The sequence below is a fragment of the Stegodyphus dumicola genome, chromosome X1 (assembly GCF_044657685.1).
Source record: "Stegodyphus dumicola isolate Sdum_Otavi_A_Nest chromosome X1, ASM4465768v1".
NCBI classification, from domain to species: Eukaryota; Metazoa; Arthropoda; class Arachnida; order Araneae; family Eresidae; genus Stegodyphus; species Stegodyphus dumicola.
The window spans coordinates 244,277,024-244,304,896 of NC_140780.1; the positions used below are offsets into that span (position 1 = coordinate 244,277,024).

Below are 27,873 nucleotides of genomic sequence, written 5' to 3' on the forward strand. Positions count from 1 at the left end.
TGATATATTACAGTTTTAAATAAACATTAAAAAACGGTTATAAACAATAGTTACTATCTAAACTGTACTTCAAATATTACAATAATTATAATTTATCATTCTTGAGACAGATAAAATTGGAATCACCAGCCTACTGCATCAAATTTTAACTATATCCAGAAAATAAATTCAGTTTTTAGCCACTTAACACATGAAGACTAGAACTGCAACAGTGGTCATTTCGATCATTAAACTTTTTTTTATCATTTAAGAAATGAAGAAATTCTTTTTAGTGATCAACTTTACAGAAAAACGAGATTCAATAATAGCTTTAAAAATTTTGAAATAATTAAAAATCGATTAATTGGCTGTAGAATATCACATGTTAATTAACCAGTTATTACGACTTTTTGTTATAACTTCTTTCTATATTTCTCATGAAAACGCAAATTAATTATTTGAGTATTTAACCTGAGGTTTTTCGAGTCAGAGGATGTTTCTGACACTGTGTGGTATGTGGTTAGTTTCTGCCAGCTCTAGTAGTGTAATTATCTTGGCTTTGGGTCACTTGCCACGGATACTTTAACTTGATGTGCTGGTAAATTATTGAGCCAGCTTTTAGCTTATTATTTAATTGTGGTCTTGGACTACTGATCAATGTTTAATTTGAATTGACTGTTCTTATTTATTTGCATTGCCACAAGCTGTGGTCATTGCAATAACACCAAGTCATGTCTTTAAGTTCAAAGTTCTGTTTAAATGATAACTTGCTTAAATGTCTGCTAGGGTTATAGGACTAAAGTAGCAGTACTAGACCAAGTATAACCTTACATGGTTAACAAACATATGCATGTATTTATTCTTACAGAGAACAAGTTTAAACTGAAGCTGCAATATGCATTTCAAAACACATTTCATTAGGTATCGCAAATCAAAATGCGGAAGAAAAAAGGAAAAGACATGATATTCTTTAAGAAGTAAACAAAATATATTTTTTAATTAAAAAATTCTTCTTCGATAAAAATATATCTTTTGATTAAAAATACACACATCCATTTATCTATTATGCATGTTTCATGTCTATACCAAGTGCATTTTTAAATCACTTTTTAAAATACCTAACCGATGCTTCCAATTAATAATAAATGAATGATTACACTAGAATGATGTATTTATTTAAAGCAGAATACTATGAAACACATTAACAGCTTTTCTTTTTAAAAAAATATATTTAGTTTAAATATTTTAAAACCAGAAACAGAAAATATAACTGGTGGGAAGTAACAAAGCAGTAAATGCAAATTGAAAGTATTTCATAACCGTCTGTACGTCAGTATAGTGTTTAAGAATGTGATGTATATTTTCTACATACAGATAGTTAACTTGCATTTTAAATACGTCCGATTTCTGTTCATGCATTTTTGCTCACAGTACAAATGGTATGGCAACTAACTTGAAGTATCAGTTTCCATGTTTCTGGACTATGTCCTAGCTCTTTCTAAACAACTTTTAAATTTTGTAGCAAGCTTTACAACTACATTTTGGACTGTGGTAATTTTACATTAGGTAACCTTTTTTTGCAAATAATGGCCGATTTATCGCAGCTAAGCTAAAAGATGTTTTCATCATACATACTTTAACATTTCACCGAACGCATCCACATTTTATTTATTATTGTTTTAAAATGCTATTTTTTAAAGACATATCCCATGTTTATTACTTTTTGATGTGAACATAAAGCTGTCAGAATAAAAATATTTGTCTAATGTTTCCTTGATACAAAGTCAATGTTGTAAACTCTGCATATGAAGGGCGGCTTCATAACATTTGTTAGACATTATTTCTTTTTTAGAAAATATGCTTATTTCCACAGATTTTAAATTTTCTGCATTTATGCATTCAGAATTAACAAAATATATTTTGTTTACTTCTTAAAGAATATCATGTCTTTTCCTTCTTTCCTCTGCATTTTGATTTGCGATACCTAATGAAATGTGTTTTGAAATGCATATTGCAGCTTCAGTTTAATTATTCAGAAAAAGATTTGCAAATTTTGTAACATGATGATTTCTTTTCACAGATCTTACTTTTACTTTAAGTAATTTGCATTAATTTTCTGCTCCAATTTGTACAAGATCCTTTTACACTGTAAAGCATAATGTGGTAAATGTTTCGTCTACACAGATCTTCCTTAAGAAACTATAAAGAGATTTTTATACGTACAAGAAACAATTTACTGCATATTTTCTAACAAGCTGCTTGCAGCTATATGAATAGATGTTTAATATAAAAACATTTAATTTTTTTTCACTATTAAAATGGTTATTCATGAAAATTAACTTTTGTAAGTTCATAGCAATATACCGATATGGTAGTCAATTTTGACTGCAGCTGTGGTTCTTAAACATGCTTCTAAACTTGAGTCAAAAACATATATCTTTTTTAAATGTCATAATTAAAGAAACATCAAGAGTTTTTCTTGAAAACTAAAATACATCAGAAGTTAAAAAGATGCAAACTTTGCAAGTAGTCAGTTTGACCACTAATATTAAAAAGGTGCCTGCGAACTTTGCCAGTGGTCAACTTTATCATTATTACAGTTCTAGGTTTACAAGATACTATGCAACATCTTCATACAGTCAACTCCCAATATACTGGGGTAATACCAGGGAAGGTATCGCTGGTTAATTTACAACCTTGGTTAATATGAAGGTGGTTACGAACAAGAATAGCCCACATTACAAAGAACAGAAAAATATTACATAATTTCAACAATCCAGTATTCCTTATTCCATACTCAATTCCGAATGTAAACAAACAAGACAAGGTTTTCAGAAAATTCAGCATGGTTAATTTCATGACAGGTTTATATATCTCTTTTTAACTCATGTGTACATGAAAATAAATTCTACAACAAATATATATTATAACTTACTTGAAAAAAGTTAAATTGTATCTTCATTGAAATTAGTCTTTCCACACATCAGTTCGTTTTTCTATTATCTCCAATTTTTCACGTACGATAAATCGCTGTTTTGGGGTGAATATCCCACAGTCCTTTAATATCAATTCTGAGTTTATAATGTTAATTAATTTTTAAATTATGTGCCATATATTAAGAATTTTCAGGCATTGCATTCCAACTCACAGCTATTTGTTTACATTTTGCATAACAAGCCAGCACGTTTACATTGTTGGTGAATGTGGTCAGGTTCTTGAAAATAACATGCAAAAGTATTTTTCTGGCACGGAAAGTGGAAAAAAAAGAGGGGGGATCTAAGGTGCAGAAATTTAGCTTAAACAAATCCAAATTGGATTTCTAGTGTACCAACAATTTAACTATATTACCAAGCAGTTTAATCTAGCAAATAAGCTCATTTATTGCATAACCAATATTAAAAATGATAATTACATCATTATAAAATAGATGATCAATGGCTTTGCATATTTTCATGATTGAGCAATTTACTTTTAAAGAAAGATTTAAATGTTTTTATATTCCAGATTACATAATAATTCAAGTTCATACTGTTGTGGAGAAAAACAACTCCCAAACATTACAATATGACGTATCACTGGTGTAATCTTGTGCATTTCTTCTTTTTTTTGGGGGGGGGGAGGTATTCTCCATAAGCAAAGTTGTTTTATACCGAATGGTCTACAATAGTAATTTTTTCCACTGCTGTACAATAACTAAACATTTCTTTTTGATAGATATCAGATAATCCACAACCCAATTGAGGCATTTCCCATTAATCCGCATTTGACTGTATATTCCGCAAAATTAAACTTATAATTAAATTCACACAAAAAAGTGTATAATTAACTGTAATATTAATTTAATAGATTACAAATGCAAACACAATATGACTTACCACTCTTTAAAATTGCTACTTCTTTAGCCGATGATACCAATGCCTCAGCTTCTCCACCATAATGTGTCTGCTTCTTTATTTCTAACTTTCGCAACAACTTTTGTGGATTCAAAATCCATAATTGCTCTGGCCTAATATTTCAAACAAAACAAAAATGAATAAAATAAACTGTTACATAAAAATGCACAAGTGAAAAGAGACTTATTTATAAACTCCAATATGTTAAAAACAGAACTCACCTTATACAGTTCCAAAGCACACAAGGAAACCATAATGCTACGCCCATTTCTACAACTCTAAACACTATATTATAGCAATTCCTGCTTATGACAGGAACTCTGAAAAATAGAGATGTTTATGAAATGCAGGTATGTTACATATGAAGTAAATGATTAAACACAATTAATTTTTTCCTACATTTATGCTTTTTTGGTCTTAAAATTTACCAAAAAAAATGCATATTAAATCTTACTCAACATAGTCAGAATGATACTGCTTTCTCACTGCAATGAAGTATTGGAGACCATAGATATAAATTCATAAACTTACATTTTTAAATGCAATGAATTTTATAATAAGAGTATTTTATTATTTACCCTTACTGTAAAATACTGTCAGCATAAAAATTCTGAGTTCTAGAAGTTTCAATACAATTCAGAGAAAAATTCTAATAGATAAATAATATTTTTTCACCTGCAGTGACGTATAAAAATCTTAAAATTTGCACAACATAAAAGCTTACGAACAATCAGTTTGACAATAACAACTAGTTAGTTTGGCTACCATTAGCCTAGCAATATACCTGCTGCCATTTGGGCTCCATTTGGAGCCAGTTGCTTTATTTACTAACCACTTTGGTACTGACTATGCAAGCCACTTTAATGCTATACCATGTGACTTAGCTTTTTTCTAGGATTCTTCTCTTTTTCTTACTTTTCTCCTGAAATTGATTACATGCAACTGGGTCATTAAAAATTGCATCCACACAGATTATTTAAAAAGTAATTTCTACAGCTCTCCTGTACACAATCCAGGCATGAACATGAGTTGGTACTTACACAATAAACCAGTCTTCTAAAGACATTTCAAATGCTAGTTATATTAGTGAAATTTTATCAGATGCATATAAGCAGGGATTCCCAACCAGGGGTGCAAGGTAGCGTTCTACGCACTGCGAGATAATATTTCCATTTTTTTTAAATAAGTTAAATAATTTTTGAAAAATTACATGCATGACACTGGTGGGAGTGAGAACATTTCTTGTGCATACATTGATAAGATATCTGCCGTGTAAATTTAACTCGCATTTTGCAACATAATATAGCCTAGTTAACCGAGTGCATTCAGTATTGATTCTGTGTTCCTGCCCTACTTATTTCTCATCTATCTTTAATAAATGAATATACTTTTGTCATATTATTTACCTACTATTATTTTTCTTCTAATCAACTTGATCCATACTTTTAGCAATATTAATATTCATGATGTCAGAGGAAAAAAATTGAATAATAATTATGTGAAGTTTGGTCTCAGTTGCACCAAAACAACTGACTATGTACCAATCCCTCCCTCAACGCATACTTGTGGCACCATCTTTTTAAATGCAAATCTGAAGCTGTCTAAACTGCTGAAATATTTCAACAACTGTTATGGTGGTGCTGGTTTTGCAGGCTGTAAGTTGAATCATTGAAAGTTAAGAGAGTCGAATTTGGCTCTCAAGCAACCATTACAAAATTAGATTTTATACCAACTGAAAAACTAGTGCTGATGGCTTCATACCCTATGACATATAAAGAAGACAAATGCAAGAAGCCTCATACAATTTCAGGAGAGTTGATAAAATTATATACATTAGAAACGACAACTGTTCTGAAAGAGGAAGCCTCAAACAAGCTTTCAAGTGCTGTTATCCAATAATGTTATTCAAAGCCAAATTAGTGATGAGAGTTTGGAAATTTTGGATCAAGTAGTAACTGATATTAGAACTAGTCCCTTAAAAATCTCTCTCTAGTTTGACGAAATAACTAATGTTGCAAAACTGCAGTCAACTCACTGCATTGGAGGGATGATGTCGGGATGGAAGATTTCCTGTTCTGTTAAGGCATGAAAACAACCACAAAAGGAAAAGAAAGCTTCCATTATGTAAACGGCTTCTTTGTCTGTATGACTTGGATATCCAAATTATTGCTTCTAAGTATACTGAGGGTGCCTTTGCAACGTTACGAAGTAAACTGGGATTTCTTTTTTGCACTGATGAAACAAGAGAATTCTCACTAACGAGAAAATAAAAACTACCGTTTTCTTCATCAACATCCTTTGGCATCAAAAGCATTACTTACAGAGATGAAAAAAATCTTTGACACTTCAGTGTTGATCTTCAATTAGATTGGAGGTTATGCTCCGAAGCACTGCTTCTTTAAGTTCTTTGGTGAAGAATTTAGAAGAAAACATTTGGTGTTGATTTCCAAAATGAAAGTCTACTAGCTCTCACATAGGAATGCTTTAACACACTCTTCCGAACTGCCTGAAATTTTTCTAAAGGAATGAGACTACCATCTGGTTGGAGAAACAGAATTAGAAGAATAAGCATGAATTCAACCACATGTTAGCCTCTTTGAGTGTATTTTTCACTTGTATGACATTAATGCATCTACCCAAGGGAAAAGTTACAACTTTGGTGTTGATGAGTTGGAAAAGAGCATCTTTCTAATTTTCCTTCACCTTGAACAAATAAGAGGTTGATAATAAGTCTCCAATTCCAAGTGTATGTGAAGAAATCCAAGTGTATGTGAAGATTATGTTCCCATATTCTTTCAATTTCGGTATGTTAGATGATGATAAACTGAAGGAAGATCTTTTAGAATTGCACTCAAACAGCAGTCATGAAATGCAGTTTGAAAGCAATACAATAGTATGGAACAATACTGGTGTTCAGCACTGAATATGCTCCCAAAACTTCGAGAAAAGGCACTAACTGTACTTATCCTATTACTGACAACATACTTATACATGTCTGGATTTAGTGCTCTTCTGCCAATCAAAACAAAATTAAAAAATCACTTGGATACACAAGGAGATACGCAAATTGTTACTAGCAACCAAGGGTGTTGATACAAAAAACTCTTACGCAATAACCAGGAAAAAAAAAAAAAAACAATTAAATGTATGAAAATACTAATTTTTGAAATATTTTTAGTTCTGTGTTTCATTTTTGCTTATTATTAAATCTGATTATACAACTTTGTTTTTTCGAAAGCTGCTTTAAGTGATATCAGAACATAAAAAAATTCTCGGGGTTATACAACTCTGTTTTCGAAAAGCTGCTTTACGTGACATCAGAACATAAAAAATTTCTCAGGGTAGAGGAAAAAGGTTATGAACTCATGCATTTAAGAATGGTGCAGAAAATTCCAATGTGTGAAGTGTGTGATGAAAGATATTAGACACCTAGCCATTGTGAATTCATTCAGCAAGTTGACAATTGTATTAGAGCAAAATATGATTTCAAAAGCTTTATTTGGAACTTCCTCAAATTTCTAAATTTGTTATTATATCATTTTAGAAAGGCTTGGTTAACACAAATTTTACGCTAGATGAAGTCAAAAACGTTGATCAAAATTCACAAAACCACAGGAGCTTTGACATTTTTTAGTCTAAGGAGGAATCATTTTTGGACAAGCTGATAAGTGGTAACAAAACTGGGTGAAGTTTGCAAATATTAAAACAAATAAAGTCTTTCTAATGGATGCACAAAAATTTAAATGATGTTTTTCAAACAAAAAGTTATCGAGAATGGTTTTGGGACCGGAAATAAGTACACCCCTAAATTCATGGAACCTGAAGCCACTAGAACTAACTTGCAAAATATCAGAAAAACTTTTGAGTAGTTTGCAACAATCCACATCAAGGATATACTAAATACATAAATACTTTTTTAATCAACTGAATTAAGAAAGCTAGGAATCAGAGTTTGAACATATCTTCATATAAGGAATTCCAAAGCATTCTTGGCTCTTGTCCAAGGGCGTATGCATGAGTCACCAGCATTTTATTCTTGCACACTGTGGGCTGAAGGTTTAAATCTTTGTACTTTTCCCCTTCCGCCTTTTCTTTTCCAAAGCACAACAAGTTTCAGCAATTTCTAAATAGCATCTCAAGGAATACTTTTTCCTTTACATGATGTATTTGCACAGATACAGTTATAAAAACATTATAAAGTCAAAATTATCCCCAACGACTAAAATGTATCCCCCTAAAAAATATTAAAAATTTAAGAATTTATTTTACACTAAAGCGAAAAATTAAGCTTCATTAGTTCAGATTTTGAAGATGGAAGAAATTATATTTCACGGGATACGGACAGGGACTGGCTATTCAGTTTTAATGAAAAGTTTGCAATTTATCTTATAAAAATAAAATAACAAACTTTAATTAAATATGTTTAAAAAATAAATAATTACAATGAATTAATAAAACAAAAAATCTTGAATTAAAATATATTTAAATATTTTAAAAATAAGGAAGAACACAAAATACAGAAAATAAGTAGCACAATTTACGCTAGTTTCCCCTCAACTGATATTTTAGGTTTTAAGAACAAAATATGATTTTTCAAAAATGTTTTGTAAAAAAGGTTCAAGATTCTCTTTTAAATTTTTCCCATTTTAAGGAGGTCGTCATTAAATCTATACAATGATGTACAGTCAAAGATGTTCTTGTAGAGATATTGTTCATCAGGCTCAAAGCTCAGTTTCATCACTTTTAATGGCAATAGCGTCTATACAAACTTTAGCTTTCTTTACACTAGTATTTCATTATGTAGTTTTCCAGTTAAAGTGAACAAAATTCCCAAAATAATTTTTCATGTTTTTATATTAATTGTAATACTATTCGAAATATGATTGTGAGGTTTATATTTTTCTTTGGGTAAATAACAAAAAAGCAAAAAGAACAATGGGTTTCAAAATACGAACTAATTTTGACAAAGGGTCCCATCTGACCCAGGACAACCCACCAATGGATATATACACTGCGGTCACAGAATGCAAAGAAGCTGCTTGCCCGTATTAAAGAGTAATTATGTTATCACATGCAGAGTTTTTAATTTTTTATATTTCAATTAATTTTAATGAAAGATAACTTTTAAGACGTAAAATGAACTACTGTCAGTATACACATTTTGTTAGCTTTCAAAATGCAAACTGTTATTTATGACTTACACGAAATATCTGCTTCTAACCTCATACACAGAAAATCCAATGGAAAGAAAACCCTTTTCTTTCAAGTTCAATACAGTCTTCTTCATAAAATAATACAAAAGTCTCCTCACAGTATTTATCTAATTTGAATAATATAAAAACATGTTCCTTATTGATTAGTATAACTATTTTGAGCAGCTCATTTTAAATGCATAATTTTATGCTCTGTACCTTTATTTTCTTAGATAAATTCAGAAACCAAAAGGCCTATCATTCAAAACTTTTAACAGTAAATTATTCCTTCAGAAGATTACAGTGTAATCAAAATCTTTTTTCAAAAATACAATCATGAACTTATGCTAATAAATTTACTGAACAATTATTGTGTTTCACTACGATTCATAAAAGTTTTAAAAATTAAATTATTTCCTATAATGCTTGTTTTTCGTATATCCATGTGACTGCAGAAAAATACCTTTCACAAAGCATTATAAACTTTTTCACATACATTTCAAATGCATGCACAATTGCAGTGGGCAAGAGAAAACATGTTAGAAATCCAATGGTAAAAGAAAACAGTATTAAAAAAATGTTTTACAAATATTATGCTAACGTAATTGCACGATGTTCTTTTAAAGCCTATAAACTAGTTCAGCTTCAGAATTAATACAGAATCCGAGATGTTGTATTTGTATTCAACATAACAAAATTAGAAAAGAAATGATTTTGTATACTTTTAAGTTGCCCCGAGTAATTCAACGATATTCAACTCATGTAAATATACCTATATATACATACATCTTTACTAAGAAAACATTTCTTGAGAAATTTTAAACATATGCATGAGCTTAAGATACCAGTCTTGATCTTCACCATGAAAAACAACTAGGTTTTTTTTTTATGTATATTATTATTAGTTTAGCCACATGTTTTACATAGATAACTCTTGTTAGATGTATTTATCAATAATTATTTAGAACAGTGGTCTCAAACTAAACTAACTGCATGTGCAACCTGGAAGCAGCTGATAGTAGATATTTTTTACAGAATTTGAAATAACTAATTAAATTTCAAACTAATTTCAATTTCCATTTGCTAAAGATTTATCAAAACATACATAAGCAATAATTATAATGCTTATTTTCTATCTATAAGAAATTTCTGTTGGTTACATTTTATAATTCAAATATACTAACCACTAAATATTAAATTTTTGGAGTGACATTTATTTCTATAATTGTAATATGTTGAATTAACTATTAAATAATTTACTTTTAACACAAACTTAAAACAAACAAGGCATGAAAACGCACCACATTTTTAGAGAAAAGTTCCACAGTGAAACAAAATTTAAGAAAAAATAATGACAACCTTTCTCATGCAGAAAAATAAAAGTGCTCGTATGTAAGTAATTATACATTTTTCTACTTTCTATTACAGCTTTATACTTGATGGCTTTTCAATTCTGATAATGTTTGTAACCTTGGAGAAGAATTACTGGAAACTCTTTTTATGGATTGCAGATATCTATTGGTCAATGGAACCCTTTTGTTAGACTTGATAATTTTCTATAGTGGAAAATACTGCCTCCAGATAAGTTTACTCCAAAACAATGCAGTTACTCTTATTCAAAAAACTGTAACTGCAGAAATTTATCTTTTTTTGGGGGGAGGAGTACAAATAACAGATCTGTATCTTCAAATCTTTACATAAGGTTTGTGCCTGGTTCAGTGCCTTCACGGAATACTCGATACCAATGAATGAGAAAAGTTTCATAGTTTTCCTCTTCGAGGTACAGCATCTCATAATTTGTAATATACTACAGCAGAAAGTGTGAAGGCATCTTGACAAGTAATAATGTAAAAAAACTTTTATAAAATTCGCAATTGTAACCTAATAAAATTTAATCATATACTCAAAATTTCAAAATTCACAAAAAATACTTGTAGAAAACATCAATGAAATATGCATTAATTTTTCAGCATGCCACATTCCTGAAACTGCTGGTAGAACATCTTTGGATGTTACAGCCTGCCGAGTGCATCATTTCAAATGGCTTGAATTCTCAGAAACTTTAACAGAACCACCTTGATAAGAAAGAACAACTGGGTTAGAAAGCGAGAAATCTGGCAAACAGTGTAGTTGTGGCACAGCCAAGACCTGTTTTTGTGTGACTTTTTGTCCAACATGCAGAGCTTGAAACCCTGAAAGGCTGAAAAACACATTTTAACTACAATAGAAACAACATGGCCCCAGACAATGCCACATTATACATTTTTTGTTTCCATACAGAGTAATCTAAAACGCACTAACAGCCAAATTTACTTACTTTACGTTTTACATTAGTGATGAATTTCCCAGAAAATTTTTCAACAGAAAAGTATGCATTTGAAATACTAACTACATAATGACATTTCTGTACCTCTTGTCACACACATGTGTACTTTTACATCTAACAAACCAAAATTTACCTATTAATTTCAGTGGGCTTCTATAATGCCTTCCGTAGAAGATTTCTCAATTTGGGACATTATTTAAGCATGCGAACGTATACAGATAATATATACAATAAGATAAAGGCATCTCTTACTTATCCTTCCAAAAGTCACCAAGACTGTCAGAAAATATAAAAACAACTGTGAAAAGTAGTAATACTGCTTGGGAAATTAGTCCAATTCTTGACTGCTGTAGCTGTGATGTATCTGTAGCTGATGAAGAGCCTTGAATAAATTCTCCCCGCACCTGACATGAAAGATATGAATACAGAACATTTCATAAAATAAAAAGTTTATAGGTTCTAGTATATCTCCAAGCTCAATACCCAAGCCTCTTAAATACTTTTCAGAAAACAAAATTTAAATAATCATGATAAATTTACAAAATATAAGCAGCAGAAATTCATAAAATTATATATCATAAAATACATACAATCAAGGTATTATATAAAGCACAGAAGAGGACTATGAACAGTCAAAACAGAAAACAATCTACTTAATTCTGAAATAAATTTACAATGCTAACAGAATTATCTCAAAAATGAAATTATAAAGATATTTTTACCTTAAAGTAAACTTCCACACCATAAATAAGGAAAAAGATTACGACCACCAACATCAAAAGTGCATAGCAACCATGGAAGACATTTATAAAAAGGCTCTAAAAAATAAAACACTCGGTTTAAAACACATTCAAAATTTATAGCAGCATTATACAAAAACTAATAATTGACATTTTATAATGACCGGATTTAATAACCTTTGTGTTGCTTAATTTTCAAAAAGGTTTCATACTCTATTAACACCTTAAGCAGAAATGACAGGTCTCACACAAACACATTTTCTATACCAAACTAGACTTTGACAGGTGAAGCCCACTACATATTTAAATGTTTTAAAACTATACTTTACATCTAACTCCTAAAAATATTGTATTTATATTCTACTGCTATATTTACTATCTAAAATTCTCTCATTGCAAATAACAGTAACATGTAAGCAAATCATTTGAAAGTAAATAAATTATCTGATACAGGATCAAAATGCTAGCTTAATGTGTAAATATTTGTAAAGCCTGTATCACATCTACAAGCTATCCTCAACAATGTGTCAACAGAAAGCTGAGAAAATTTTTGTTTTCAGGATATCTGATTGGTTAACTTAAGCAAAAACCTGTTCTTTGGAGGAATCATACGAGAAACAAAGCTTCAAGCAAAGCATTTTCAGTTCAATTTAAAAATATCCTGTATAGCTAGCCAGGACACTGGTTCCAGCAAAATATTAAAAAATGGACAAACTCATTCTTGGAAACGTTTTTTGCAGCCTAATGCATCTTTAGATAAGATAATCCCATAAACTGAACACATTTCTGAATCTTCTACTGCTGTGTGCTTTTTTGTAAAGTGACATCCTAATATATGCAACCTTGCATGGAATATTATAATACACAAATTACAAGAGAACCCAATAAATAAATGAATCTTAACTATGATACCCCTTCCAAAAAAGTACTGCTATGTTGCATTACATTCTTACTACACAAGGAGTGTAATGAACTAAGAATTAGCAAGTAAACATACGTGTATCTACTTATCACTCCTAAAAGCCAGTTGGCATTTAAAACAGAAAAGCTGAAGAGCATTTGTATACAGATCACATAAAAATTATTTCAATATACCAAGATTATTTAATAAATTAAAATTCAGTATACTTACTCTCTCCATATCAGACGGATCAGAAAACTGAAGTAGTAATAACTCAGCCAGCAGCAGTGAATAAGTAATGATATTGAACAATATGAAACCCAAGAGTGATTTGCTTAGAAAACCTGGCTTATCATATGTTAAGTCTCTGAGATGAAATACCTATAAAAAAGTCAATCAGTTTAATACACGGAAAACAAAAGTTACTTTTAAGAAATATACAATGTAAATGTGATTACAGAATTAAGCCTATAAAACTTCCATAAAGTTGCCTCTGAAATGATGAAAAATACATTTTTACCTTAAATTATACATATGCATTATTTATACTATAACACTGAGGCTCACCTCTGCCCAAAAGCAAACTATGAGTGAAGAACCAGATAGAAGTATCGGATAATATGCACTCATAAGACTGGATGCCCACAACATAGCTTCATGCTCCTAAGGAAATTAAAAATGTAATTAGTGGCATAATTCAAAAGGAACTTTAATGAACAGTGACTAAAATAAATATGCTGTAATGTTAATTTTATTGCTATTTCATACTGATGTTCAAAATTTACACAATGCCAGCATGCCAAGTAAAACATAAAATTAGTAACACAACAACCTTGAGTTTAACGTGGATTTAAGTCAAGATCTCAATCGATTTTGAGGGCAAGAGGCACAAGTCCCTCTTCATCAGGAGCAAAGAAATCTGAAAGACTGGAAAGCAGTGGCCATAGCAGTCATATTTATATTCCACAGTAAAGCGAATGAGAATGTAGCATCTATCGCCAAAAAATATTAATGAAATTCAAAATAAAAGTTAATAAAATTTTAAAAGTGTTAGGAAGGACTGGATTAGACTTAAGGCTCGTCTACACGAAGCGATTTTCTCGGCCGAATTTCTCGTAGAGCAACAATTTTAAGGATCTGCGCATGCGCCAAAAACCAGTCATGTTCTCTGTTGCGATTTCAGAACTGGTGTTCACTGCTCACTAGTGTATGATAAAAGCGGAGTCTCTAGCCGATAAGATTGCTTTGAGTGATCACGTGCTTTTCTCCTCATTTGGAATAATAAACATGGCTGCATTTTGTTGGAGCGAAACTCAACTAATAGATTTCTATAGAGAAAATGTTGTGTTGTGGGACACGAGTAATGTAAATTTTAAAAAATAAAAAATTAAGGGATTCTCTTATTTTGGTGAGGTTTGTCTTCCCATTACTGAAAAATTATTTTAACTCCCACAAGAAAAGTTCCAAAAACTATTAATGATGCCATGCCATGGGTACTAAATGAAAATATTCAGAAACTACTTGAAACTGTGGTTGCACTTATTGAAAAAAATTCAAAAAGCAAAATCTCCAGTCGAGAATAAAGTAGTGCAGGAGACTCAATTGACTTCACTGAAAATGGGAGTTAACCAGGTGACGAAGTACATAGCTTTTCCGACACCTCCTACAAGAGCGATCATAGCCTAGTCGTAAAGAGCAGACTAGTTTTTCTCCGTGCATCGAGATCGTCGGTTCGATCCCCCACCTTAATTTTGGACTTTCTATGCCTGGAAGAACTTTTTAATTTAGTTTCTCCATCACTAAATTCAAACTGCATGACTTAAAAGTCACATTTTATTTTTTCGCCTATGGGTGTGGTGTTTATTGAATTTTAACGTCTTTCTTTTTATTTTTCGAATGGCCGTTGGCACATGTTTTAGATCTACTGGTCAAAAGAAAGTCACAAACTCGGTTTTCTGCTAATTGAGTTTTGCGAAAGCAAATTACAGCCCAATCTAATACAATATTGCCAAACTTTATTCGCTGATTAACTGATAGAGTCATATGATCATAGTTTTCAGACTGTATTAGTTATTCAATTATGCTGATATTAGTTTTTTAATGTTCAATAAATATACTACTTAAGACTTTGCACCTTTATGATATTTTTGCACTGAAATTGCACTGTTGTTTTGTAATGTAGTAATCCCTTATTCTTTATTACTACTTTTTACTCATATTGGTTTGATATTCATGACATTATTGTCTGTCTATTCATTAATAAAGGTTTTGATTAAGTTAGTAGCACAACAGTTACTTATTTTTTCTGAAACATGGTTATTTTATTATTTCAAGATTTAAATGCACAAATAGGAATGCCAGAAAGTGAAATTTAAAAATAAATAAATGAAATAAAAAAGGTATAATCTGTGTACTCAGTACACAAAGGCAATGCATATTTTTTTTTTTTTTTTTTTTTTTTTTTTTTAATTTTCAAACTAAATTTAGCAAAAAATCAAAATCACGCGGCATCATCCGTAAATACTTTCCGAATTGTACCGTGTCTTCAATACGCACCTCCCGGAGCAGGGTATTACGAAGGCACTATGAATTTCTTGTCGTTTCACCCAATTTCTGGTCCAAACGCATTTTTCCTCCTTCTGTAGCACTAGCTAAGTTCAAAATTGTAGCTGTATCTATAGTAGCAATTTAAAATAGTCATCCATTATTTTGACTTTTTGACAACACCGTAAGCTTTTTTTACAAATCGTAGACAGTGTGATACTGTAGAGGGCAGGAACACTTCCTTTCATAGTGATTGGCTGAGTGAATTCCTGTACTAACGAGAAAACCGTTCCGTGTGGACAGGCGAGCTATCTCAGATATTGTCGGCCAAGAAAATCGCTACGTGTAGACGGGCCTTTAAAGTCATCAACTAAAGTTAAATCTTTCTGAATGTGAAAAGCCTCAAAAAAATCCAATTCAGCAACTCAAGAAGCTTTTTGAATGATTTTTGCAGATCCAAAGTCAAAGTTAAGATTAAATTTCCAACAATAATTAGCTATCAAAGTTTTGCTAAAAGGTCATAAAGCTGAAATTAACATATCTCCGATAGCTAATGCCCTTACCTTTAGAACTGCCCTCATAAGTTTAAATCTATATTTGTTTTAGGAAAGGAAACTATACGTGTCCTCTCTCTCTCTATATATATATATGTGTGATATTTCGGCAGTCGTGATGAAGCTTGGCATCAAAGTTCAGGCATTTCGTTTGCAGAGAGGTAAATAGGAAGAGACTAGATGATTTAGCTTTTAATCACACATTTTTATTTAATCCAATTAGCAGACCATTTTCCTTTTATATGAAACTCTAAATTACATAGCCATAGTGATTTTAACTAAGTATGATTGAATTTAAACTTTATGCGTCGTTACTATTTCTAACAAAGGTACGAAAGATGGACAGAGCAGCGCAGTCTTGTAGCAGCGATATTAGGATGCAGTCTGACTAAAAAATGGCGCATACTTCAGTATTTATAGTAGCGGTTACGTAACAGGCTAGGATATTCTAGAAGGTACTGGTCTAGGGGGAAGATTCTAAATTGCAGAAAATTAATTAAAGGTTGCTGGTTCGCAAAGAGCACAGCCATCCTCTTTTTTATATTTTACACACACACACACACACATATATATATATATATATATATATGGGTTTGTGTGTGTGTGTGTTATGTACATGTTTGTGTACATATATGTATGTGTATATTTATTAACTAGAGAGAACATCTCCTTGGAAAAAGCACATCGAGCACACAGAGATCATCTCAGAAAAAAAAACCACTGCAACAATAGAAGTTACTGCTAGTTAGATTCATTTTTGTAAAAACTTTTAATTATATTAATTATTGTTTATTTCATGGAAAATGGCTGGCACCTTTCCCAATATATTCATACTTTAATTCAAATAAATTATTTATCTCATGTCCTTTTCATTTTCAAGCATATTAGAACATCTAAAACAGGGCTGTCATTTATTTACTTTCCATTGACATGGGGAAACAGGCGATTGATTACCCTGATATAAATAACTGATGGCAGCAGTAAAGCCTTAATATTCAAATGAAAGAAACCAAACTGGTGTTTGCATTCAATTCATATTAAGCAGTGCCTAATGTTACCTGAAGTTTAAAATCATGGTTTATCATCAGCAGAGAAATAAATTACTGCTATAATTATTTTTTTACATTTATTTAGATTTAAAAAAAAAAAAAAAAAATTCCATTCTTTTATCTGGAATTAAAGCACACGTTTTCAAATATTTGGTTAAATTAGATATGCATGAAATCTACCTATGAGATAAATTAACGATAAACCTTTCATTGAACTAATGGGATGAAAATATTAAATACTTACTGGAGAAGAAAAATAGTACCCTCTCAATGCAGTTGCCATACATATTAAAATATATAGAATTTTCTGTGTTGTCACATTAAATGCCCTGAACACAGAACGTGGTTTCATTCGAGTGAACTCTGATTTCACACATAATACCTACAATAAAGGAACATATTTTCAAAACTTCAGTAAACAATTACAAAAACTAAACATTAAAAATGGCTAGAAAATATTAAAATGCTTACCAACTGTATAAATGACACGCCACAGATAATATAGAACACACTGGAAAAAGCAATGTAGTAATTTAAATTCGGATCTCTGCACGTTCCTCCGCTGTACTGAACCTATGAAAAAAATGTTACCCATGATAAACAAAAAGACCAAACTTCTCTTTCTTAGAAGGTCGAAATTTGCATACATATTTGCAAAGGAATGAGAAATGTAACACAAATTATTGACAGACTTAAGTTAGCAAAAGGAAGAAAAGGAAAAAGTAAAAATGCAATTAAAGTTCAATAACAACATATAATTATGGATGAAGAAGCATATAAATCAGAGCCAAGTCAGGATATACACTGGTATGCAAAACTTAAGCAACAGCAGGGTTTTTTGCCATAACTCCACGAGAAATCAACTGAGAGATATGAAATGCAGAAATGAAGGAGAGTACTATGTACATAAAGGATGACGAAAGCTGAAAAAGGAATACAATGCATATGTTATGGAATCAATGAAAAACAAGCTTTATTAAACGCATAGTATCGTGACTCATGCTTGTCTATCCAAGAGGAAGAACAACAAGCAGATGTTTCTTAATATGGGATATGCCCTTCCCTCACTGCAATCGTTGCTTCACAACACCTCCGCACACTCAGAACCAGCCAGTGCAACATTTCTTGCGGTAGAAGTGCCCATTCCCCAATCAGCATCTGTTTGAGTTGTTGGGTGTTCTGCGGAGGACGTAAGCGTGCTGCATTGCATCTTCCCAAAGCATTCCACACACGTTCGATGGGATTTAAATCTGGGGAGTATGCTGGGCAATCCATTTGAGTGATATCTTCACTTTCCAGTAGCTCCTCCACAGCAAGAGTCCGATGTGGCCGTGCATTGTCATCCATAAAAATTAAGTCTGGGGCAATGGCACCTCGGAACAGACGCACATGCGGAAGGAGTAGCTACTCACAATAGTAATCCCCGGTTACAGACCCTCTGTCGAAAACGTGGAGCTCAGTTCGCATGTTCAGCATAATGCCTCCTCAGACAAGAACTCCAGGACCACCGTTATGGTGTCTTTCCTTGATATTACTGGGATAAAACCGGGTGTCGACCTCTCTCCAAATCAAAATGCGTTGAGAATCGCTTCTGGTACTGAACCGACTCTCATCCGTATAGAGGACACGACTCCATTGATCAGTTGTCCAGTTTTTGTGCTCTCTGCACTACTGTAAACGGTGGCGTTGGTGGCCAACTTTCAACGGGAGACAGCGTTCAGGATGGTGGGTGAATAGGCCCCTTTTGTGAAGGCATCTGGCCACAGTAAACCACGACACTTGTCGCCCCGTTGCTGTACAGAGTTGCTGAGCAATGGTGCTTGCTGACTGTGTCGGCCTCTTTTTGCCTGCAAGACAATATATCAGTCATTCCCTGCAGTTGTCGTCCTCGGGCGGCCACCACCATCCTTTCTAACAACTGTACCTGTACAACGCTTTCCAAGCGTGCAAAACGACAATTTTATTGATTCCGAACTCTGCAGCTACACTGGTGACAGTACGCCCCTCCTCCAGCTTTCTGATCATTTTTCCATGTGTGAAGTCGTCCAGGTGATTTCTTCTAGCCATATTTCATGAACTGACTCACTGGCACTTGCAACAAATATGTTGAATTGCGTCTCCATCCTTCCTTTTATTCTACTGTTGAGCTACGTGCGTCGACATCACGCGTTTTGTGTACGCTCACGTTGCCTCTGATGTTTCATTCCTGATATTTGCATACGCATGACGTTTCTACTGACTTACGTGTTCATTGTACTGATCTCCAGACCTCCTTTTCTGCAATTTCATGGTTATCTGCTAAATTTTTACACACCAGTTTACAAAGCACAGGAAGGAAAGTCACTCTTTTTTTGCATAAAAGGCACTGATTAATAATGCTGAATGTGCAAGTGCAGGGATACAATGCAACAACTACTGTTTTTCCCCCATAATCTCTTCTTAACACTTTCATAATACAATTTTAGCAAAAATATATGAAGGAAGAGTTACTCGATACTATTTTATAATAGCACCAATAATTAATCATATGTCTACTACGTAGATATTCATTATGCCCATCCTGGGAAGTTTTTTAAAAGATTCCAACTTCTTTCTGATTATTCTGCACCACATGATTTCAACACTCATTAGAACTATTGTGTTTCAGGTGTACTTTTGAGCATACACGAGAAAATGCAATCCCGCATGCACATGTCACATGCAAGTATCAGTACACATGAATAATACGGCCACTCACAAGCCAGCAGTTGTTTGAATGTGACCTGCTTGCAGGAAATCTCAATTTAGTAGGGAGAAGGAATTTATGGTACACCTGCCTTCTTTCGCTGAATATTAGATTCTCTACTTCTAGGCTTAATAAACAAGGAAGAGAAATTTTTTTTTGTTATTTTAATTTTATTTACATATTTATTCACTTATTGTTTTGTGGTCTGAAAGTCATATTAGATCATTCTGGATACTGGATTCTGGATCTGAATCAGCTCTTATTGACAAGAAAAAGGGAGGTTCAAACTACAGATGTACCTCTGTGCAAAAGAATTACAACCAATGTTAATAGTTAACATGCATATTACCAAACCACTACAGATATACAAAATTCATCACAAATTGCCAAAAGCCTTCAAAATCTTAATTGCCAGAGTGCACAGGCATCTTTGGACATTAAAATCGGTAGAGACCCTAAAATGATGCGAGGAGCTGAGAAATATGCAGAAGTGTGAGTTACTTGTTTAAAAAAAAAGTTATGTCAAACCCTATTAAAAATCAGAATTTTATTATAAAATCAGATTCATTTAAGTGTATGCTTTGTAAAACTTTTCATCCATTGTATAAATGCTCGTTATTTTTACAAATGAAAGGCTATGGAAAGATTCAATGTTTAAAAAAAAAAAAAAAAAACTATTTAAACTGTTTAAATTTTTCACATAAATTTTTGTACTTCTAAATACACCTGTAGTTTCCCTACTGGCAAATACGATTCTTTTTTTCACGACCACAGAAAGAACCACATTCTTGGGTTTCAACCTATTAGTCATCATCATGACCCAACAATATTTTTGGTGCATGAAATTCCAGCAGATTTAAAGAAAATTAAAGGATGATTTCATAACCACATAAGTTTTCACATCGAAATGAGTATAAAAATAAAACTTCTTTTGGCAGCTGCCATAGTTTGGGATGTGGACCCTCTCCAAAAAAATGGCTGTTAAGATGCCAGTTAGTGGCTTGCTGGAAATGTGACAAATATTAAATTTAAGACAAGGACCCTTATCAGCCAGAGCAGACTTTGTTCCAGCTATTAAAAGTTATAAAGTTTTATTAAAAATGTAGATAATTTTAAATTGCCTGAGTGTATATATTTAACAGACCCAGATTTTGACAAGCCAGGAAATATCAACATAATACTGGGTGCTGTTTCAAATTAGTGAAAATGCATAAGATATGAAATTTCTTCTTCCAAGTTCAAAATAATATTGAGAATTAATATCCCAGTCTAAAAGCTTAGAAGCATGCATTAGTAAATTTCTGAACACTAAAGCAGCCAACGAACCTCTCCAAAGCCCAGATGAAGAACTTTATAAATTGCACTATCAGAAAACACATAGGAGGGATAAGAGTAAATGCTTTATAGTATAAATGCCATTTCAAGAAGTACTTCGTCAATTAGATTATTTGAAAAACAAAGCTAACAAACATCTTAATGAAACAATTTACAGGTTAAACAGAGACTCAAACATAAAAAACTTTATACAGATTTTTATCAATGATTATGAAAGCTTAAATCACATGGAAGAAAATCCTTCACCTGTTACTTTTTATCTTTCTCATCATGAAATTTACAACTCAGAAAAGTCGGAGATAAAAATGTGCATTTTTTAAAAAAATGTCAGCCCCTACTAATCTGAGCTTTTGTCTGAGAGGTTGAAGAAGATATTTTTAATTGTCCCATTTCAAAAATGTAAAACAGCACTAACTGCAGACATGATACAGGAACTCTTAAGTCAACCCCTTAAAGGCCACGGGCATGCCTTGCTCAGCAGATATATTAACTGCCCCGAGCGTATGTATGTGTATATATATATATATACACCCTTCCAAAATGCTATCACTTGCTTTGTGCTGCCGCCAGTAAAATCATTCGCAAAGCTTTGGAATGTAACACCACAATAATCTTGACAGAGTATGCAAAGGAAGATACTATTTCAGAGAAGAAGGGATGTTTCTGAAACTGTGAAACTAACAACTGCACGATTATTGGTTGTGTTTTTGTTTAAGTAAAACGTATTGTTTTTATTCTGTGTCTTCCGTTTTCATCTACTGTTTGTAGTAGGTGCTTTTTTTACGAATATGTCTGACGGTGACGACTAATGACTGCACAGTTACTGCTTGTGTTTCTGTTTGGGTAAATACACTTTTTTTAATTCTGTGTCTTCCATTTTTGTTTACTGTTCATAGTAGGTGGTTTTTCTACGAATATGTATGACAGTGAAATAGATTATTACTTTCCATCATCTTCGGACACCTCAGAATGTAATATTACGTCAGATGAAGAGGATTACAACTATTCTCCGAAAGATGCTTGACGTTGGATACGACTTGATATAAAAAAAACTTGCCTATGCTGCCTCAACGCTTTCCATTTAGGTATACTGATTTTACAAGGTATAACACTGAAACCTGATATTACAAATACTTTACTGGTCTAAAAATAAATTGATCAAAACTCCATTTTGGGGGATTTTTTTTTATTATACAAACATAATTTTCATTATACTTTTAATCTAAACATTGAATTTTGTATTTTAATTTTTCCTTTTATTCTTTATTTTGTGAAAAAAAAAAAAACAGTTTTTAGACAGCAAAACTTGCATTTATTCCTCCCCCTTACCTACTGCATAACCACACGCACCTGTGTAAAAAACGGTGGCATTGTGGAGTGAATCTTGTATGCTTTCTGCGGCAGTTAAAGGGTTAAAGGGAAATTTCATTTTGGTTTCAGTGAACTGACAAAAACTCTTGGCATAATTTGGTTGCCAGAATAAGGTACTTTTTACTTTGCAAGACCCTTCATGAAAAGAGAAGTTCTTCCAGTCTTTGCCCGGCTGTATGATCCTACTGCTTTTATTGCGACAATCATCTGTAAAACAAAAGTCAAACTTCAGAAACTTTGGTCTCTAAAATTGAAGTGGGATGATGAATTACCCGAACCATTTGCCAGTAAATGGAATAATTTTGTTTCAAGTTTACAGGACTTGGCAAACATTAAAACAGGAAGATATCTTTTGCATTCTACAGATGATAAAATCGCTGTCGCAGGTTTGTCTGATGCTTGACCATGGAGGAGCTAGTGGAGGCTTACATAACACCCAATCAAGATAGCTCTTGTTTAAAGACCATATGAGTACCCTGTTTATAGCTTTCACTTTATATCTTCTACTTGCTAATCTTGTTAAGAGAGTTCTAACTTACTTAAATTTAGACACTGAAAAGGTAACGTTATATTTGGATACCACTGGCATGGATAAATCCCCCCCCCACAATAACTCAAATTTTTTGCCAGAAATTACAAAAATTCAGGCATTAACAGAGAATTTCCGAGTGCAGAAGCATCCATTCTGAGAAGAAACCTGCAGATTTAGTTTCCCATGGAGTCAAGCCTAATGGACTACTATCGAGACAAAATCTCATTTTGCCTTGAATAGATAGAATTTGGATTGTGAAATAAAACAACTGCTTTTATTTCTTAATCAGCTAATTTTATTATTTTGTGGTTACAGTCCAAAAAATTAACAAAATATTAACTTGCCCTTAATGAAATTTATTTATAAGCAGATTTATAATAAGTGCCAAATATGTATGACTGGGTTATCTGGAAAGTTCTGTATTTTTACTATAAGTACAAATAAAGCAGTTAAAAAAATGTGAAAATTTCCTTAAATCACATATGCACCCCTATAGCTATTTGCCATCTATCATCATCTTCTATGGCTTTTTGCCATCTCTCAAGGACTTGGAAAATTCCTTTTTTTTTTTTAAATTTTTTATTTGTAAATAAGTTACTGAGGTGCTATTTGAAAATCTCCAAAGAAGTCAACTCCAGGCTGTTCAGAGAATTCTGAATAGACCTGACAAGATGAAAATCTGAGGGAGCAAGACCTGGTAAATATGAGGAGTGATGCAAAACATTCCAGCCATACTCTAGATGTTTTCATCTGACATTCCTCGAAATGTGGGACTGAACAGTCACAATTCAAAACCACACCTTGATGAATGGCCAGTTCTGGGTACAGCTTTAATTTCTGCTTTGAAAATTGCCATTTGGGAACATTATTTTTCCAAATTTATTGTCTGATTTGGTGGCAACAATTCCATTATAGTCCTGGGTGCTCAACCTTAATTTCCTTTGAAAAGTGCTATTTGAGAACAATATTTTTCCAAATTTATTATCTGATTTGGTGGCAACAATTCCTTTACAGTCCCACCAAACACGAAGCATTACTTTTTCAGGTTACAGTCTCCCTTTCGATGTCACCAAAGGAGGTTCTTTGGGTTATCTCATAGTTTTTTCCTTGCAGCATAATTATACAGAACCCACATCTAATCTCCAGCAATGTGCCATTTCAAAAAAAGGGACTTCTTTATTTCTTTTGATGAACTATCACATGCCAAGACTCGAACAAGCATATTCTGCTCTGTTAAAGTGTGGAATACCCATAGCAGCTTACAAATCTAATCTTCAAATGATCATATACTAAACTTTTTGAAATATTTAATCCACCTGACAGTTCTTGAATTGTATAACTAGGATTTTCACTGACAACTTCTTTTAATATGCCCCTATTTACAAAGGATGGCCGTCTAGAGCAGGCATTATCTTCGAGGCTGAAATTTCCTCGTTTAAACTTTTCAAACTGTTTCTTTAATAAATCATTTTGTCCTGCATTGCACAAATTTTATGAGCAGTTCAATTAGCATTTTTTCTTGTTTTTTTAAATAAAAAAGTACAATATGAAGAAAATGAACTTTTCAGTTCCCCATTCTTAGCACAGCACTGAAACAAAAATTGTGCCACAACATTCAAGAATACTGCAACATGAGCAGGAAAGACCTGTAATAACCGGCAGCAGGTTGCACTGATTATTCCAATGCAAGGATTTTTTTTTTATGAAAGGCAATTTTAACATAATTAATAGTTCAGAAATCTGCTCTGAAAAAATGCATGCACTAACTGCCCTTGAAATATCTACCTTATTGTCAAAAAAACAAACCACGTAACTTTCATTTATTTTTTTAATTAAATTTTTTCATTTGTTTAGTATTTTTTCTAAAATTAATTTAATTTTTCATTTTTGAATTTAGTTTATAAATTTGTCTTAATATATAATCTTTAACTCTAGGATATTGTGCTATTAAATGAAACTTTATGTGATAAAACACAGGTACTTTTGTTACATATCTGTGTTAATTCCTCCCCCCTCCCAAATTTTCATACACTTGCAATTACTGAAGTATAAAGTTTTCTTTTTTTTTAGTTAAGTTTTGTTTGATTTATGTTGTTTCAAATGATCTACCATAATAAAAGAAACAAAATAAATTCAGGTAAGAATGCTTGCTTTCCTTACAGTTTTAAATTAAAATAAGATTTATTACTATAATACTGCAGCTTCAGATTTATTTCACACATAATGTTCTAAGTCAAAACTTCATGATTATGTTGATTATTAGAATTGAATGAAAATGTTTATTGAAAAGTTAGCATTTGATCTAAAATAAATTATTTAAATTATATTTTATTAAATGATGTATTTTGATATAGCTATTTAAAAAAATGAAAATTGTAAATGTGCAGAAATGCTTGTATAAAATCAAGAAATTGCTGATATTTTTTGTGTTTCTTCAATTATGAATTAAAAAAAAAATAAAAGTATTAGTGTCTGGTGTGATGAGTCAGCGCCCTGCTGAGTTGTAGTAAACAGGATGTCTAGTCCACCAGACTATCAGAGAGACAGATTTGGATTGAAATCATAATGGTACATTTGTTTGAATTAATACTATTTGTTTATGAATGTAACAGAAGTAAATTTTAATATGCTAAGAAATGATTTGTTTTCTACTATTCTATTAATTATGAAATGTAAATAATTAACCAAACAATTTTCTTCATAGTATTTCACTAGGCATTAATATTGCAGCATGAGATTCCAAAAAATAAAACATTTCAGGCATTTTCATTCAGTACATGTTGATGATATGTAAAATCATGTTGTTGAACAGAATATTACGTTTGCACAGGAAAGTTATTTTAATGATATAACATCTGCATGAATCAAACATTTTTAAGAATGTTTACAGTTTCTAAGCTAACCTAAAATTTTCACATTTAGAAAATTTATGTATCACATAGCATTAGTTTCCCAAGGCATAGAAATTAGTAGCAATAGAAAAGGTAGTAAAATATTTTCAGTTAATGGAAGGGGATAATATAAATGAGATTGTCCTGATAGTTTCAGTAGGAAAAGAAACTATGATTTCAGATTTTGAGAAAAATAAGAAAACTGAATTTTTGGATAGCAAAGATGAAATTCTCTACATTTAAGAATTCTAATGAAACTGATGAATGTAAATCCTATAAATTCATGTACTGCAACAGAACTAGAATGAACTATTTGTACTAAATATGTGGAAAATGCATACTTTAAGTACTGTTTATTTCCTAAAAATATTCTGCATATATTCTTTACAAGGGGCAAAAAAATTAAAAGTAAAAAAATAGCTAAAAAGCTGTATTTATTATTTTTTATTTGAAAATTAAATTGAATAACTAGTTTTCAAGAATGGCGTAAGACTAGAATTACATTCAGCTCTGGTAATTTGAGTTTTAATGATAGTTTGCTATAACAAATATGATTTTTTTGTGTAAGTATAATAATTTAACATTTTTTCTAGAGAATGAAGCCAAGAATGCTTTGGATAATACTACAGTCAAAAGTCGTTAATCCGGACCTCAAAGCTACAAACTTTCTGCGCATGCGCGTAATACCTTTATGCATGCGGATATGCGTGTACGCATGCACATAATATGTTCACGCATGCGCGTTTAATAAGTACAGTATAAGATAAGCTAAAATTATCTAATTATCTATTTCAGTTAATGTTGCAGATTGTGTTGTTCCTTACTCTTCGAATTGGATCGGACTTATTATTTTTTGCAGACTGCTAGATCAATTTTATAAAAGTAAGTTGGAACTTTCGATTGTGTCAAATAGAATTTTCAATGCTGGATCTACAACGGGAAAGCATGTTTTGATGTCCATCAAACAAAAAGTGGAATTGTTGCAAAAAATAGATAAAGGCTCCTTTGTTTCTCTAACCATTCCATAATCTGTTTATCAATTTCACGCTGCTCTGAGCGAGGGGGGGACGTTGTGGCGCAATGAACTGGAAGTTGATCTGTCAGCACTACTCTTATCTTCAGGGCAGATGTTTTTATTTTATTCGGCTTATAATTCCTTACTAAATGTAGTACAGTCAAAAGTCGTTAATTCGGACACCCATAATCCGGAATGATCTATAATCCGGACCTCAAAGCTAAAAACTTTCTGAGCATGCGCCGCATTGACACATGCGCATAGCCGTTTACGCGTGCGCGTAAGACCTTTACGACTGCGCATATGCGTGTGCAGAATACGTTTTCGCACGCGCATTTTATTTATAACGGACAGTATACGCTAAAATTATCTAATTATCCATTTCAGTTAATGTTGATGATTGCGTTGTTCCTTAATCTTCGAATAGGATCTGGCTTATTATTCTTTGCAGACTGTTAGAGCAATTTCATAAAAGTAAGCTTGAACTTTCGATTATGTCAAATAGAATTTCCGATATATATTTACTAATATGTTTACTTTCGCTTTGCATATATTTACTAATATGCAAAGCGAAAGTATGTTTCGAAATCCGAAATCTGTTTATCAATTTCACGCTGCTCTGCCGGGGGTGGAGGGAGGGAACGTCGCAGCGCGCAATGAACTGGAAGTTGATCTGTCAGCGCTATCCTTATCTTCAGGGCAGATGTTTTTATTTTATTTGGCTTATAATTCCTTACTAAATGTAGTATTTCATCTTGATGTACTCCGTCTTTGATATGATTTAAATCAAGTTCCTTGTCAGTATAATTCGCTTCCGATAGTGAAG

General features: G+C 32.1%; 1 protein-coding gene across 2 annotated transcripts in view; it reads right to left on the reverse strand.

The window, feature by feature from the left end:
* Positions 1–27,873, reverse strand: part of LOC118190718 (uncharacterized) — an 83,572-nt gene that overhangs the window by 27,241 nt on the left and 28,458 nt on the right. For both annotated transcript variants that reach the window (XM_085807347.1, XM_085807345.1), the window contains exons 3-10: positions 17,650–17,751; positions 17,423–17,560; positions 13,599–13,694; positions 13,263–13,412; positions 12,113–12,208; positions 11,643–11,794; positions 4,094–4,192; positions 3,855–3,985 (exon numbers count right to left, since the gene is read on the reverse strand). In XM_085807347.1, the coding sequence (XP_085663473.1) occupies positions 3,855–3,985; positions 4,094–4,192; positions 11,643–11,794; positions 12,113–12,208; positions 13,263–13,412; positions 13,599–13,694; positions 17,423–17,560; positions 17,650–17,751 (964 nt within the window). The remainder of the gene's footprint in view (positions 1–3,854; positions 3,986–4,093; positions 4,193–11,642; positions 11,795–12,112; positions 12,209–13,262; positions 13,413–13,598; positions 13,695–17,422; positions 17,561–17,649; positions 17,752–27,873) is intronic.